At 47.2% G+C, this 12,510-nt stretch overlaps 1 protein-coding gene across 1 annotated transcript in view; it reads right to left on the reverse strand.

The window, feature by feature from the left end:
* The window catches only part of CREBBP (CREB binding protein), a 139,036-nt gene that overhangs the window by 111,161 nt on the left and 15,365 nt on the right, over positions 1-12,510 (reverse strand). The window contains exon 2 of the mRNA XM_004373206.3: positions 576-1,288. Coding sequence (XP_004373263.1) covers positions 576-1,288 — 713 coding nt within the window. The remainder of the gene's footprint in view (positions 1-575; positions 1,289-12,510) is intronic.

A 12,510-nucleotide genomic window follows, 5' to 3' on the forward strand; every position in this document is an offset into this window, starting at 1 on the left:
TCAAAGGTCGGAGGTTCAAGCCCACCCAGAAGCACCTCGGAAGAAAGGCCTGGCAATCTACTTCCCAAAGATCATCCACTGAAAACCCCATGGACCACAGTTCTACTCTGACACACATGGGGTCAGCACGAGTCGAAGTGGACTCAACAGCAACTGGTACTGTTATATACAAGTAAGGACTTCGTCAGCTGGGCACAGCAGAGGTCACGCATCCCTTACAGGGTTCACTGATGCCACGAGAAGCTGATGCCCAAGAGAAGCGAGCTCCTACGTCTACACATCCATCTTCCTCACAGTTGAAAAATGGCAATCGGTCCAAACACGTTCCCTACACCTTCAACTACCTAACCCGCAGGCCACCCTACTAGTAGCTTCCTCGAGAACTCTCATTCTGAAGACATGGGGCAGAGACCTTGACCCGGGACAGAAGGGATCCGGACAACAGATCCGTCCCTTCCGAGTTGAGTGACGTCTGGATAGCCCGCCTGGAGGAACAGACCACGTGGTCCCATTTAAGGCATTACCTGCTTCTGGGAAAAGGCTAGGGAGGAAGCATCAAGCACGGAGCCACTCACCTTACTCATGCCTCCAGCCTGTGCCGTGCTCAGTCCTGCATGACTGGCCATTTGGGGTGACACCTGAGTTAGTGTCTCAGCCAGCACGCTGCCCGAGGCCCCCTGCATGGCCGGGGCGGGGTACGGCATTCCGGCTCCCCTTCCTCTGCCCGCAGTCCCGAGAGATCCGTTCATGACTTGCGCCTGCCCTTGCTGGGCCTGATTCATGAGACCGTGGCCAGAGTTACTATTGAGGAGGCCTTGGTGGGTCTGGTTGAAGTTCGCATTCATGCAGATCCCAGGTCCAGTCTGCGATGTGGCAGGACTGCTGGTCACCAGTCCCACTTGTTTTTGTGCTTGTGGGTTCAGTGCTTGGGAGGCAGGGGGGGTGGGCCCGGAGGTGCTGGCGGCCTGTTTGGGTAGGCTGGGGGCGGAAGAGTCTCCCTGGTTCAGAGGGCTCTTGCCCATGGCACCCAGGCTGGCCATGCTGGCACTGTTGGGCTGCCCCTGGGCCTGGCCCCCGAGGCCCTGCTGCACGGGGCTGCTGGCGCCCACATTCCCTATTCCTGGGTTGATGCTAGAGCTGCTGCCTCCTCGCAGAAGCTCCGACAGCTGTTTATGTTTGGAAGCAGCATCTTGAACAAGGTTCCCACTGTTTAAAAGGCCTAATTCTCCTCCATTGGGGATCAGCTCATCGGGAAGATCATTTTCCAAGTCAAACAATGATCCAAAATCTAGAAATCAAACAGAAATGGAAAATGAGAATTGAAGCAACCATAACAGCTCTCCAACCGTTGTACGTTATCATGATCCTAAACAACAGGGCCTTCAACCCAGAACACTAGCACGTCTTAAGTGTGATGTCAAAATCCTCTGAAAGTTCACTTGGGAAAATGAAACCAAGAAGAACAGTTTTCAAATCCTGAGAAAGAACGAGTTAAGCAGAGCCGAGGACGGCAAGCCCTGCTGGACTTCATCAGGTTTCATCTGAAACGCTAACTGAACAGTGTGCTGTGAGAACAAAGGCAGACACACACATGCAAGGAAAACAACGGGAAGTCCAGAACTTCACAAGATCATAACGCCGGATGCCTTTAAGAACACACATACGTGTCTAAAAAAGAACTGGGCTTTGGGTTCAATGAGTAGCTATCTGGGGAAATTAAAGTAAAGCCTAACCTTAAATGATTACATAAACATGTAATTATTTTTTTAAAAAACCTAGCCTTAACATAAAATGAGATCAGTGATGTCTCAAGGTATTGAAGCTACAGAAGTAACTTTAAAAAAAGACATATACAGAAACTAAAGATAGCTGAAAATAGGAGTTAGAAACACGGGTGTCATATTAAGAAGGTCAGCGTCACCCCCACAGGACGAGGAAAAGCATACTGGCTCCAGAGTACAAAGGACACAAGCAGAGAATTATCACAGAGGAAGATAAAATAGTAAACAAAACAGATCCTCCTCCCTCACAAACAAAACAGGTGAAAATCAAAGCACCCCCTTTGTTCCAGTCCCTCTCAAAGTGACATTCTTCCAGAGGGGTGTCTCTATGTCATCTCTACTCCCTCACCTCCCATGCACTCTTCAAATCCCACCAACCAGGCTGGGCACGTGTGCACAGGACAGATATGTAGAAATATGTTCATCATAGTATTATCTGTAACACACACACACACAAAAGTGCAACACAACACTCTCCAGAGGCAGCTTAGCACAACAGTTACAGACTCTACAATCATACTGCCTGCATTTGAACCCCAGTTCTGCCTCCAGCTCCCCATTTTCAGCTGTGGGGCCTCGGGCAAATTACTGAACTGCTCTGTGCCTCAGTTTCCTCTACAGCTCACACAGTCGCTGTGAAGATTAAATGAATTAAAAGCTGTAAAGCACTTAGAATAGTGCCTATACACAGTGAATGTTAAGTTTTAGCTATTACCATCATTACTGTTGTCCAGTAACAGTAAGGCTTAATCAACTGCCTTGCAATATTACAAAATCTTATACATCTACCAAAATAATTGCTATGTAAAAATGAAGAAAAATGTTTTATGCTATGTAAAAACATATGCAAATAAAAATGCATGCAAAATGGCACACAGAATAAGATTAGAATTAAAAATATGTGCAGTGGACAATGGCTGGAAAGGAACATGCAAGAAACAAAAATAGTTGTTCCAGTTAAGCAATGGGGGTAATGGGTGCATGAGGCTATTTTTTTTAATTATCATAGCCTCTCCTCTCCCCCCAAACCACCTGCCTTTAGAAAATGAAAACTATTTTCCCTCAAGGTGGCAAACCCTAATGACTGCTTAGCCAACAAGCCCTCCCCTTCTCTGCTGGGGAAACTGCATGGTTCCAAGACAGCAGACAGGTGGCTCCTCCAAAAAGGGTACTGCCTTCCCCAGCAGCAGGATAAGCTGACCTTCGCAGTCACTTGCAAGTGACACATCCCAGCTAAGGGATCCGAAGGTGAGTCCACTAAGACAGCCCTAATAAGGGATGCTCAGAAAGAAACACTCCTTTTTTCATTAGATTTCATCATGGAATGATGGCGCCTATCTTGCAACGTAGAGAGGAGACAATGCTCACGTGTTAAGGGCGCGCCAAACAACAGAGGCACACGGATCCGCGAAGACATCTGAGCTGCTCTCCGAGCTGCTGAATTACGTGACCCTGGAACCTCACTACTTTCAGACTTCTTGTTCTTTGAGATGATACATGTCCTACTGTTTAAGCCACTTTAGCTGGAGTTTATCATAACTTGCAGTCAGAAGTATCTTTGTCTATGGAAGACGTTCACATGCCTTAGTGCGGCATCTGAGGCCACCCAGAATGCAGCCCCTACTTCTCAGCAGGGCTTCCAACGGTTCCTTCTAGCTTGAACCCCTGCTGAGAATTTGTATTTCTAACAAAAAGTTCCCAGGCAACACCAATGTTGTTGCTTAAGGACCAATTTGAGAACCGTAACAGAGCCGTGGTTCTCAAAATTTATTATACACAATAATCACCTGGGGATCTTGTTAAGCTGTAGATTCTGATTCAGTATATCTTCGGTGGAAATGCAAATTCTCAGCAGGGGTTCCAAGTGGAACGAACCAGTTCGAAGTCCTGCTTCTCAGCCCTCTCTCACCCACCTTCCAGCCCTAACACAGTGAGCCAGCGCTCTCTCCTCGTCCAGAAAACTCACTCCCAACCTCCACGCAGATCAGACAGTCTCAGAGAGTTACGAAGACCTTCTGAGGCTACCCCTGCAGAACAAACCCGTCCCTCTTCTGAGCCCCCAAAGTTCTCCGTACATACACGCCTAGCAAAACGCCTCCAATCCACATCTGTTTCTTCCTACTAGACTATAAGGGATTAGATATTATTTGCCAACTACACAAACACACTTTTAGTTTTTGAGACTAACTGGCAGACAGTCTCATCCTTTCCTCCTAAGCACTTCAGTTTGTATCACCTAAGAATGTCCTTTTACACGATCACAGTACATTTATCAAGTTCAGGAAATTAAACATTGACATGATACTTAACATACTGCCCTTACTCAAACTTTGCCAGTTGTCCCAATACTGTCCTTTTTTTTCCTTTCCCCAGATGCAAGATCCAATTCAGGATTTAGTTATGCCATTTAGCTGTCGGGTCTTTTTAGTCTGCTTTAACCTAGGACAGGTCCTCAGACTTCTTTGCCTTTCTTAACTCTGACATTTTTGAAGAGGGCAGGCCAGCTGTTCTGTAGAATGCCCCTCAACGTGGGACTGCTTCCTCAGGATTATGGGACGGGGCCTTTGAGAGATGTGAACTTGACTCTTGTGTTGTCCTGAATCCGGAGGTTCACCAAGGTCTCCAGACACAAAGATCACATGCAATAAAGTAAAAAGAAAACAAATCCGAAACCCTCTCCAACATAACTAAGCTTTGAGCTTGTTGCCTTTCAGGCCTGTCCACAGGCACATAGACGCTTGCTCAGTGCTCTTTAAACATCAGGAGCCCTGGTGGTGCAGTGGTTACAGCGCTTGGCAGCCACTTTGAGGGAGAAAGACAGCAGTCTGCTCCCACGCGCGCGAGAACAAAACCGCGTCTAAAGCAGGAGGCAGCGCCATGATGGCAGGCTGGCTTCCCTGCCTGCCTGCCCGGGTGGGTGGGAGACCCTGGCAGCGCTGTACACCACAGAGCTTCTATTTACAATCAGAACAACCCGCAGACCTCCCTGACTGAGTCTTCCAGCGTCCCTGAGCCCTTTTCCTGAGTGATGGCCGGGCCCAAACAGCAGGCAAACCCCAAAGAGCAGCAAGGTAACCTGCAGGGTCAGCGCCAGGCCCCCAGTTCAGCACAGAACAAGGGGAAAGAAAACTCTGAAACCCACACAGGGGCGGAAACCCTAACTTTGCCAATTAGCCATGCATCCTGGGCTAAGTGCTTCATTTCTGCACCTTAATCCCTTCATCTGTAAAGCAAGGGTAACAATACCCAGGGTGACGTGATAAAAAGGTGAACTGGAGCCCTTTGGGGCCCTGGTGGCGTGATGGTTAAGCACTCAGCTGCTAACCAAAGGTCTGCAGATCAAATCCACCAGCTGCTCCTTGTAAACCCTGTGGGGCAGTTCTACTCTGTCTTGTAAGGTCACTATGAATCAGAATCAACTCGACAGCAACAGGTTTTTTTTTTGTTTGCACAGCCCTTTGGGCCAGATACTGGGTATTTCATTTTATTTAGCACAAAAAAAAAATTTTATTCTAAAATGTTTTTAACTTTAAAATTTCACCCAGCATCTTGCCACTCCCAAATTTACTGGTTTTCATTTATGTTTTATCCTGGTTCTTGTCCAAATGTACACATAATTTTTATCATTATAAGCAGAGCATTCTGTCTTAGGCTCATTTGGGTTTTTGTTTGGTCTGCCACGTTTTGTCCACCTTGACCACGTATTCTCATCCTATTCAGTCCAAACATACCTCATAGCTGGCTGGCTGACTAACTCTACTAATGTCCCCACCTGCCAGGCAAAACATATATGAGCTGTGCACACCCAAACACACAGGGTGTGGTTTTTTCAAAAGGCAAGTAGGTTGGGTGGGGTTTGTGGAAGACACCTACAGACCCGTACTTCCCACCAGGGACTGTCACTGCTTTACTCTTCTAGTTAAAACATCGACAGAGGGGAGTGAAGAAGCAGGCCAGGATATTGCAACACAACCCAGCTGTGCTTTCTACACACCGAAGTGTCCCAACGCAAGGAGGGTTGAGCAACAGCAATCTGAACCATCCAAAGTGCCTAAGACGAAAGACAGAGAGTTATCATTCCAATCCAGGTAACTCCTCTTCTCTCTGCTAATGCTACCTCAAAGGCATTCTCGCCATCCTTCTAGTGGTAAAGCACATGAGCTCAAACAAACAAGTAAACAAATAAATAACGGAAGCCAAGGTCAAAGCCAAAGAATGAGCTGCAGAGGCTGACTTGGCCCTTGTGCTCACAGGCACCCTGTTTTCAGGGGCTTCATCCTCAGCAGGAGACTTCCCCATCTCCTGCAACCACTGCTGTTACAAGTCCACGGCTAGGGTCATGAATTTCCTCTCCTTTGGGGCTTCCTGGCAACCAACCCTGAGACCACCCCATCCACTGAAGCTGATCGGAGAGAAAACAGAGCTCAGAGCGCTCAAGTCTCTATCACACACACAGAAGGCTGGGGACTCAGCAAGGAGCTTAGGGAGGGAGAACGTCACAGCAAAACTCAGCCAGCCCGGGGAAGAGAAGGCCTTCACCAAGTGAGATAGCAAGGCTGTTCCACTTCCAGACTGGGAAAGCACACAGCAACTTTGTTCCGGGTGATGACCCACCTCTGAACACTGGGAGACAGATGGTGGGCCCCACGCATGAAGGTCAATTCTTATTTAAACCATTAACAGGATGCACCGTTTCACCTTCAACAAGGACTGAACTACTGTTCAGGTGCTCTGAAGACAGCTTTCCACTTTACAGACTTCAAACACCAGGTCAGCGGCCGAATTAGCCTGCACAGCCAGTAACACTTGAAAATAGTTTTGTTTGAGCAAGGTCTAAACAAACCATCTACAACACACCTTTCTTCAGGTTTTCTGAAGTCTCCTCTTTCCGTCATAATACCCTTTTCCCCTTTTAAGAAATGCATGTGGAGCCTCAAATTCTGGTCTTCGAAATGCCTCTGTATTGACAGAATTGATTTTCCTGTCAAAACATGTACAAACCATTTGATCATACCCTCTATCGGCATCTAAGCTCTTATCCTCCATAAGCATAATGAGTCTTAGAATTACGATTCAGCTTCCCAGTGCGACTCAGGAGGCTGCAAGCTCCGTGAGGGCAGGAAGCACGGCTGTACTGCTCCCCACTGCCCAGCCCGTGCCCAGCACAGGCGGCTCAGCATGTCCGAGGCACTTCGGAAGGCTCTGTGCGCTCACTGACAGAGAGGAGCACCAGTTGCAGAGAATACACAGTATCAACTTTAACAAGTTACTTTCCTAGTCAAAGATATAAAGTATTAAAATTCACATTTATTACCACTTCCTTAAAACAGAAACAAAGAGAACAAAACTCACTAATGAATTCTCTGGAAATGTTACATTGTTCTCAGCATCTTTCTCCTTCCCCCTCTCCTGCCCCGTCTTGTCTCCTAGGGGACCATTTCAGTATCTTTCCCTCTGTGGCTACACCTCAGCATCTTAAGGTTGAGGTGAAGACAAAATCTCATGTAGCTCAAGAAAGAGGGGTGTGAGAAGGTCTGGAATAAACTATACAAGGGTTCCGATACCATTCTGCTGCGTGTTCACAGTTCTCTGCTTCCAGGCACGAAACTCCCCTCCCATGGATAGTTTCTCTTCCCTACCCACTACGTACCCCTTATTTATTGTGCAAAAGGGCAGCCTTTTTTTTTTTTTTTTAAAAAAAAGAGGTTTTATCATCTCTTTAGATTTTCTTTCGGCGTTACTTGTACTGTAACGCTGACTACGCCAATGTTTCTCTTAAGTCTTTCAAGAGCTAACTAACTTTATTTTATTCATCCACCCTGGAATAGTTTACAAAAAGAATTTTTAATTCCTAAATCAAAATTGGTTACAAAAAACTTGATCTAACTAGAGCAATGCATCCTGAAAAAGCTAACATCTAATGGCAAACTCTGTGTTATATTCACCACAATAAAACTTTAAAAAAATCTAGTATCTAAAGCTGAAGCATCTACAGAACAGCAGACACCTTCACATGGTTATTATATTGTCATGGACTGAATTGTGTGTCAACTTGGCCAGGCCATGATTCCCAGTATTGTGTGACTGTTCACCATTTTGTCATCTGATGTGATTTTCCTATGTGTTGTAAATCCTGTCTCTATGATGTTAATGAGGCAGGATTAGAGGCAGTTATGTTAATGAGGGAAGACTCAATCTACAGGATTAGGTTGTATCTTGAGTCAATCTCTTTTGAGATATAAAGGAGAGAAGTGAGCAGAAGGGGGAGGGGGGACGGACCTCATGCCACAAAGAATGAAGAACCAAGAGAGAACGTCCTTTGGACCCGGGGTCTTCGTGCTGAGATGCTCCTAGCCCAGGGGACAACTGATGACAAGGACTTTCCCCCAGAACTGAGAGAGAGAGAAAGCCTTCCCCTGGAGCTGGCACCCTGAATTTGGACTTCTAGCTTCCTAGACTGTGAGGGAATACATTTCTCTTTGTTAAGGCCATCCACTTGTGGTATTTCTGTTATAGCAGCAGTAGCTGACTAAGACAGGTGGCCCTGGAGGCAATTCTAGACAGCCTCAATGTACTTATTAATAGATTCTTAATAAAACACTGGGAGTCCCTGGGTGCTGCAGTTAACACGCTCAGCTGATAACCAAAAGGCTGCAGGTTTGTATTCATCCAGAAGCACCTCTGAAGAAAGAGCTGGCAATCTACTTCCAAAAAACCAGCCACTGGAAATGGAGCAAAGTTCTCCTATGATATACACAGGGTCGCCATGAGTTGGAGCCAACCCAATGGCACCTGGTTACTGGTTATTAGACTCTGACAACACAGAAAACACAGTACGGGACGGTGGGGAGAGTGCCCAGCCAGGTCTTCGTTCAGGTCCCTGCTCTGTCATTCACCACTCCTACCTCCCTGTGCATGCTTCCTCAGCTCCAAAACGGAAGTGAAAACGGTAGCAGCCCCCCACAGGACTGCTGGTGAAAGAATGAAATCATACAACATGTATATAGCACTCGGCCTGGCCCCAGAAGAGGCTCAATAAACAGTCATCACTGTCCTCAGCCATTCTCCAAGGCTGCCAGGAGGTCTGGGTGAGACAGCATACCCAGGTCCTAGCACACCCGCCCGGTACTGGGCAGGTGCTCGGCAACTGCCACCTCTCTGTGGTAAAACCTTGTGAATACAGTCACCCCTCAATATGCGTGACAACCCTAGCAGAATTAAAGCTTACTTTGCTTTGAAACTTCATGGGGCTTGTGCAAATAAATAATGGAACAACTCTCCAACAATGGAGAGTTAAAATACAAAGAAAAAATTGCTGTTTTGTTAGCACTTATACCATTAAAATAATTTTTATCTAGGCATTAAAACAAGTTCCCAAAAGACAGTTAACCTTTTTTTTTTTTTTTTACAATGAATATTAGGAAATAATTAAAGCAAATTTCTCCTGAAATCTTCTGTAATTCAAGCCTCTATTATTCAGACACACACACCCTAATTAGTACAGAATAATGAGGTTTTACTTCATTCTGAACAGTGATCTTACACTAAGCAAAAAGTCAGGCCCTTCCTCAGAATCACTAATCTGCTGGAGGGTCCAATGGGGCCCAGCTCCCGCCACCCGCCCCTCCTGCTCATCCCCTACCACACGCAGGGAGCCAGCCCTTGTTCTCATGCACTCACTCGGGGCGGAATGCCTCTGGCTTTATCTGGGAGACCCGAATAAAAGTCAGCCTCCCCAGAGGATTACAATCTAATTGTGGAAGACAGGCCGCGGTCACCACTTAAATTGATATCATTTAAAGGCATTTATATCACAGTTTACCGACAAGTGGAATACAGAGTGTACAGAATCAGCAAAGGCTTCAGAAAAGAGACAAACTCTGCACCAAACTGCAGAGGGAAAGGACCCTGGGAAAAGAGAAAAGTACATCCCAAGAGGCAGGGATGGAAGGCAGCAAGCTAAGCAAACGTAACAGGCTGGTTGTTCTGCTGTGGTTTCAAGAAAAGAGCTCCAAAATGGCAGAAGTGCCTGGGTTTAAAAAAGAAGGAAAAAAAAAAAAAAAGCATTGCCCTCGAGTCGATTCTGACTCATAGTGACCCTACAGTTGTGAATTTGATACAATAGGAAGGAACCCACTACCATGCCCTAAACAAGAAATGAGTTTCTTGGGGAAGATCATTTTTAAATGCCCATTTAAATAATCATTCAATTATACAAGCAGAGCTTATGCCAGAAAAATAATAAAACCCAAGTCCTATCTGCTAATGTAAGTGTTGAGGGCTGTAAGACAATCCAAATGTATAGCTAAATTATGGGACAAATATCCATGCTACTGAAGGATCCATCCAGGGGGACCCTTCTAGACGGGAACTAGCCTGGTATGTTTGTTTAAACCCTTAAATGCCATGAGCTGTCCTGTGTGAAGGGAAGGAAACCAGCTACAGCAAAGATGCAACTGACTGAAAGGAATCACAGCAACTTCGACTGTGACGCAAGACAGGCGGGAAACACCTGATTTATAAAACGCACGTTATACAACTTCTCAAGACTAACTCTACTCGGAAAGAAGAAAATCTACCTCACGTGGTAATGTCCTATTAAAATTTCAACATTTTTTCAGTCCCAAAGGTACTTCACGGCTTCACTGCATCAGGTACCGAGAAATCCTGCTTCCCTGAACACCTGCGATTTACCTTCCCCTTGAAGAGCCCAAGGCAGTCCCGACGTAAAGCTCTTGTCCACGGGACCCTAAGTCACCAGGCCTGGACACAGAGGCAGCCTCCCACGTTCACTCAGTGTGTGTGGACGTTACGGGAAGTGCCCTCAGACAGCTAGGACAACTGAGTCTCCCAAATGTGGGTGGTCCGTGAGTGGCCTCCCTCAGCGCCGATGGGGAGAAAAGCCTTCGTGGGCACGAGGCTGGAGCAGAAGGTGCTGTCACACAGCACGCCACCACCAGACCGCAAACGACCGAAACAAAACAACCCTAACCTGCTGCTGTCAAGTCGATGCCGACTCAGAGCGACCCTAGAGGACAGAGGAGAGCTGGCCCACAGGGTTTCCAAGGAGCGGCTCGTGGATTCGAACTGCCGATCTTTTGGTTAGCAGCCAAGTTCTTAACCACCGTGCCACCAGGGCTCCATAAATGGCCCAGCAGCCCCTAAACTTTCACTAGGTTGTCGGGAGCAAAGGTAGAGAAAGGGGTTCATCTTCCTCCACGACCACAGCTCAGGGGGCACTGGGACCCCTGTGAGGAGCTGTCGTCATCTGCCGACCCACCCTGCAGCCCCATAAGCTGCTGGGGGTGCGGGGGATCCTGCCAAGGACAGTCCTGGGAGAAGGAATGTGAGGGCTGAGCTAGGATCCACACTCTGCAAAAGTGAGCTCCAGACCCCAGATGCCCAACCACTTCAGATCACCTGGCCACACATACCGTTTAAGGATAAGCAAGTGGACACCCGGGGACCAGGTCCTTTGCCCCCGAAGCGCACAGCTGCAGCAAACAGGCAGCAACACCCAGTCAGGAGAAATGAGAAAGACCATATGCTGGGCATGAACAGAAGTCTTGGAGGCTTCAGCATACAACGTAAGCAAGTGTGGGCACTATGAGAGCCAAACACAGGCGTCAGCGGCCAGGCCCCAAAGTCAGGGACAAACCAGAAGCGACAGAAAGGTACAAAATGATGGAGAATCACAAGTTAAACAACGCTTTGAGCACTCATCAGCTGCTGCTGCTGTGTGCCGTCAAGTCGATCCTGACTCACAGCCACCCTACAGGACAGAAGAGAACCACCCCACAGCGTTTCCAAGGAGCAGGTGGTGGATTCGAACTGCCACCAGGGCTCCATGCATCAACTACACAATATTAATGAATAATATACACAAAATACCCAGCAACATCTATGCTGGCTGTAAATATACTGTGGTTAAAACTTTAAAAAGCCAACAGCATCCACGCTCTTGGAGGACAATATGATGACATGATCAAAGTTACAAATTCACGTGCCTTTTAACCATTAATTCTATTTCTAGGAACTTGTTCTATAGCTATATACCTGTATACATAATTGTACGAGGCTATTCACTAAAGCACTGTTTGTGAAAGGGCAAGATGGAAAAAACCTAAACACACTTCAGTGGGGAACGGGTCAAATCGAGTCCGGCATCTCTCAGATAACGAGATCCTGTTGTTAGCTTTCTTTGAGTCGGCACCGACTCAAGACCCCATGCACAACCGAACAAACGGCTGCCTGGTCCTGAGCCATCCCCATGATCAGTTGTGGATCAGATTGTTGTGATTTATGCAGTTTTCACCAGCGGATTTTTGGAAGCAGATTGCCAGGCCTTTCTTCCTAGCCCGTCTCAGTCTGTAAACTCCGCTGAAACCTGTTCAGCATCACAGCACCATGCAAGTCTCTACTGACAGATGGGTGGGTGGTGGCTGAGCCTGAAGTCATTGGCTAGGCATTGAACCCAAGCCTCCTTCGTGGATGGCGACAGTCCTACCACTGAAGCACTGCCCCCCCGTGGAGTCCTCAGCAACTGTAAAGAGATCACGAGGAAGCTCTGTGTGCTGACATGCAGAGGTGTGCCACAGTGTGTGCGGGGTGCGACCCCGAGCAAGAAAAGGGCAGGAAGGGGCGATGAGAACCAACCTTAGTACCTGCCTGAATATAGGGAAAGAAACCTGGAGGAAAACACCAGAAAGTACTCACCATGCTCACCTGG

Source organism: Trichechus manatus, unplaced genomic scaffold (assembly GCF_000243295.1).
Source record: "Trichechus manatus latirostris isolate Lorelei unplaced genomic scaffold, TriManLat1.0 scaffold00024, whole genome shotgun sequence".
NCBI classification, from domain to species: domain Eukaryota; kingdom Metazoa; phylum Chordata; class Mammalia; order Sirenia; family Trichechidae; genus Trichechus; species Trichechus manatus.